The 4,751-nt window shown below is 59.4% G+C and overlaps 1 protein-coding gene across 1 annotated transcript; it reads right to left on the bottom strand.

The window, feature by feature from the left end:
• Positions 1 to 569: 569 nt before the first annotated feature.
• AGRP (agouti related neuropeptide) lies at positions 570 to 4,745 on the bottom strand. The gene is made up of 4 exons (XM_019619787.2): positions 3,220 to 4,745; positions 2,322 to 2,500; positions 2,119 to 2,207; positions 570 to 1,121 (listed from the first exon to the last, which is right to left on the bottom strand). Exons 2-4 carry the CDS (start codon positions 2,494 to 2,496, stop codon positions 927 to 929), a joined length of 459 nt encoding a protein of 152 aa, XP_019475332.1. The 5' UTR covers positions 2,497 to 2,500; positions 3,220 to 4,745; the 3' UTR covers positions 570 to 926.
• Between the last annotated feature and the right edge of the window lie 6 nt (positions 4,746 to 4,751).

Below are 4,751 nucleotides of genomic sequence, written 5' to 3'. Positions count from 1 at the left end.
ACGTGACGCTGCTGTCAATGCCACACTTCCGGTTCCGGCAGGCTCTGGGCGGGCGGGAAGGGCTAAGACGGTGTGAGGCGGAGCGCCGCCATCGCCCCTGAGTGCGGGGTTGGTGCTGAGAGCACCCGTCCCCGAGGGCTCAGTCGTGACTTTAAGGCTTTTCACGCTGTCGTGGCCCCCTCCCCAACTGTGTTGCTATCATCTCGGAGCGTTTGAGCTGTTTGGGTGGGGGAGCGCCCTGTGGTGATGGGGGAAGAGCGTGCAGAGGAGGCAGCAGGGAGGCCCAAAGGGCGGGAGCGCCTCTCCTGTGAAGAAACGCTGAACGAGCTGGGCTTGTTCAGACTGGGAGACAGAAGGCTGTGGGGACACCTCACTGTGGCCTTCCTGTACTTGAGGGAAGCTTACAAGCAGGAGGGGGACTGGCTTTTTATGCATTTTGATAGTGATAGGACAAGGGAAATGGCTTTAAACTAACAGAAGGGAACTATAGGTTCCTAACCTCAGAGAGCAGCGAGGGGCTGGCTTTGCTGCCGAGAGCTACGGGTGCCATCCCTGGAGGTGCCCCAGCACATGGATGGGCATTGGGCAGCCCAAGCTGAGGGGTAGGCAGCCCATAGCAGGATTTGGGGCTGGGTGGGCTTTGAGGTCCCTTCCAACCCAACCGTGCTGTGATTCTATGACACGGTGCTGAACACAGCTGGAGGTGGCCCTGCTGGTGGCACTCAGTGACCCCCACAGTCCCAACCGCACCACAATGTGTTCCCTGGGCAGGAAGGATGTCCTGCATCCCCTTGTTCCCAAGAGCACGAGCCCAGTGCCCAGCACAGCCCACACTCAGCAATAGCAGTGCTATCTATCTGCTGCTTTATTGGAGCTGCAGAGGGGGAGGCTGGTGGGGACGAGTGGGCAGCCCTGTGGCACAGGCACTAGTTCTTGCCGCATGGGAAGGTGGTGCTGATCTTCCTGCAGTAGCAGAAGGCGTTGAAAAACCGGCAGTAGCAGGTGGCACAGGGGTCACAGCAGGGGATCTGGTGGCCCAGGCAGGACTCCAGGAGACGGACGCAGCGGCGAGGGGAGCTCCGCTCCTCCCTGCCTGCAGCTTGCAGGGCTGTGGACAATACCTGTAGGGGAGAGGAGGAGAGGGAGCGCTCATGGTCCACCCCATTGCTAAAGAACTGTGTTAGAGAGCCCAGAGCCTGAGGCACCTCCATCTCGAACAGGAGGCTGAGATATCCGAATTCAGCTTGCTCCTAGAAGATGATACTTGGGATTTGGTGCTGGACCCTAGTGATGCCAGCTCCTCTTCATGCTTTGCTTGCAGACCCTGAGCACAGGGGACCTAAAGCCTCATCTGTGAAGATCTGCTTGGGATTCCACTCTTCCCATCCAGCTGAAGCCTTCCTTCCCCTTGAGGTTACCTCCCTTCAAGGATCCTTGAATTGTTTGTCCATAGGAAACAACCCTGGTCTCTCTAATCTTTCATCGTGGGATATTCCCCATGCCCTGCATCACTTCGGTGGCTCGTCCATCAACCCCTCAGGTCTCCATTTTCCCCTGAGATGGAAGTCTGTCCTTTGCAGGGACAGCAGGGGCAGATTGCTTACACACTGCAAGAGAAAGGGAAGTTGGCATTTCCTCCCAAAGGACCTGGCAATCGTCGATTCACTGTTCCTATTCCCCTTGGCTGGAAGCGTTCTCACAGTCCCCTCTGATTTTTAGCTGAACAATTGGTCTGGCTGGAGCAATTTTGAAAGAGGATGTTTCACACCCACTTGTCATTACAGTAATGTGCGGTGGGAAGGTTGGGTTCCCACAGTTTGTTAGGAAATGAAACAGGGAAACCTTGCCTGCCTCCAGCCAGCTCACCTCCCAGCTCCTGCAGCAGCATCCCTGAAGGCCAACCCCAAACAGAGGGGCTTTCCTGGCCCCTCCATTTCCAGCTTCCCTGACACCCAGCGTGTCCACACCCCTCAGCAGGCAGCAAAGGATGCTCCCTTCCTGTGCAGCATCTCATGAAGTGTTTGCTCCAAACCACCCCTGGGCACAGAGAAACCTGATGTGGCTCAAAGCAAACCTGTTTGGGGTGTTTTTAGGAAAAAAAAACTCTCAGTGTGTTACCTGTGGTTCCAGCACGCTGCTTTTCTGCAGGAGGTTATCATCACCTTCTTGCACCTCCATCTGATCCAAGTCCGGCCTGGGAGTAGCTCCTGTGAAACAGAGAGAGGCTGGGCAAGGTGGGCACTGCGGGCTGAGCAGGAGCTCCCTGCTTCAGTTTTGGGGAGCTGGCTGTCCCAGCGAGGGCTGAGGACCGCGGGACTCACTAGCAAGCTCCACTGACAGCTCCTTGGCCTTGTGCAGCAGGCTGGGGTAGCGGGCTCTGTCTGCCTCCTCCAGCCCGGAGCTCATCTTCTGCAGGGGGCTGTGGCTGAGGTCCGAGGTGAGGATGGCCTGGATCCCCTGCAGCAGCCCGTAGCACAGCAGCAGCGCGTTCAGCATGGTCCTGGGGCAATGTGCACAGAGAGCAAGCGGTCAGCGTCAGCCCGGCCCCTCTGCCAGCAGTGCTGCCAGCTGGGGTGCCTTCCTACACCCCAGCTCTGGGTTGTCTTCTCTGTGATGCTCCCCAGAGGTGTTTGGCAGCCAGTCTTACAGACAAGCATGCAACACTGTGGGCAGGAGTGTGGAGCAGCTTCCTATGGCTGCAGCCAAAGGCCTCCTGCACTGCCCTGGGCATTGCAGCTGGGGCTGCATGACAGGAGTGTCCCCAGAAGGCCGTGAGACATCCCTGTGTTTTGTGAAAGCTCCTGCAATGGAGAGGCTGAGGCTACCATGGGGTTTGAGCACAACAGACAACAGTGGGGCTTTGAGAAAATCACTACAGGGTGATGTGGAGCTGACAGAGGCATGGATAGAGGACCTTCAGGTCTGCGTGTGACAGCAAAGGTCCTTGCAGTGGCTGTGGCAGCTCTGTGCCACACCTTTACCCTAAAGAACCCTAAAAAGACAAAAGAGCTTTCATGCAAAGCCTCCAGTCATGCTGCCAGGAGCATCCCCAGGTGGGGTCAGCCCCTCTCCCCTCTCGTCCCTCACTCACAGGGGAACCCAGAGCTTCTTCACCCCACGGTGCCACCCCACTCCATGCCATGGGCACCCAGCAGGGTGCACCGAATGCTCCCCGCGCCCATCCCTGCTCCACAGCCCCTTCCCTGCAGACCCACTGACCTCCAGCCGGTGTGGGGCTGCAGGCACTGCTCTGCAGGGCTCGCTCAGAGTCGCTCTGCCTCGATGTCCTCCCTCCCCACATCTCGCCGGGAACTTATATCGGCTGCTCGTTAATTAAGTGCCTCAGCCACATGACCCCGCTAAGCAGCAGGTAGGTGGGCTCTGCTGCAGACGGGGCTTTGTCTGGATGGCAAAGCACCAGCGGGGCGTGGGTGGGATGGAGTGCTGCTGTGTGGGGCTGCAGCCAGGAGCTGGTGCCCACTCGTCCCAAAATCCAAGCAAGCCTACGCAGCGATGCTGCCCCTGTGTTGGTACCCAGGGACAGAGGACCAGCGATGGACACACAGCTTCCTCCTGCATCCTCACGCACCAGCAATGCTTCTGGCCCAACATCAGCCCCTGTCCCCTTCCTCCACCAGCACTCTGTGGCTTTGGGATGCCTGCTCTAAGCGCCCCATGTCCCTGTGGCTTTCAGGAGCCAGCAAAGCCATGGAAAGGAGCTGCTCTGATGCCAGAGGAGCCTGAGTACACCCAGCCCCACTCCCTCACGCTTCTCCACGCTGTGGAGAAAGCCCTGTAGCTCCTGGCACGATCCCAGCCACAGTCCAGAGCCCATTACAGCCTCTGCTCCCACCACTGCCCAGCTGCAGATCCTCCAGGCACTGACTGTGTCTCCTTCACTCATCCTTTCCAGGACCTGCAGCCTCAGAGCGCTCAGCATCCCGGCCTCAGCTGCACCCCAGGAGGAAGGATGAGTGCTGCGTCCCACAGCTGCATGCGGATGTGCCTTTGGCTTCTCAGTGCTCGAGCACCGCACCCAAGCCCAAAGGAAGCTGCAGTCAGCCTGGTGCAACCCCAGCCCCACAGCCGCGAGGCCAGGCAGGGATGGAGGAGTCACCTCTGCATCCACCCTGCTCACATCAGTCCTCCTGCAGCCCCACACCCAGCTGGGATCCTTGCATCCTGCACCCAGCTGAGATGGCCACACCTCACAGCCATTTGGGATTCCTGTGTTTAGAACCCACATCCCTGCACCCAGCTGGGATGCCCATATCACAAACCCATTTGGGATGCCCATATCACACACCCATTTGGGATGCTCATACCTCACACCCATTTGGGATGCTCACCCCTCACACCCAGCTGGGTCCCCATGCACAGCACCTACTCAGAACCCCCCGCACAGCACCCCGCTGCCATAGCGGGACGCAGACCCCACTCCTGTGCCCTCAGCCCGCAGCAGTGACGCCAGCCTGGAGCGGGGCTCATTATGGGCTGCGGGCTTCTGGGAAGGCATTAACATTGCCGAGGCGGCCGAGCGCTGAGAGCTTTTTAATCTGCGGTGCTCCGCCGGGCAGTAACGAGCTAAATGAGCAGCCCGCATCGCTTCCAGGAAAAGAGCGGCCGCAGCGAGGCCACCCCGCACGTGTCCGTATGGGAGAGGGGGAGACGAGCGGGCTGGAAGCCGAGCCGGGTGCGATGAGCTGCGCCCGGCCTCAGCCAGGATGCGGGGTGGGGGTGCGGGAGGGACG

Source organism: Meleagris gallopavo, chromosome 13 (genome assembly GCF_000146605.3).
Source record: "Meleagris gallopavo isolate NT-WF06-2002-E0010 breed Aviagen turkey brand Nicholas breeding stock chromosome 13, Turkey_5.1, whole genome shotgun sequence".
Lineage (NCBI taxonomy): Eukaryota > Metazoa > Chordata > Aves > Galliformes > Phasianidae > Meleagris > Meleagris gallopavo.
This window is presented reverse-complemented; position numbering and strand designations above follow the sequence as displayed.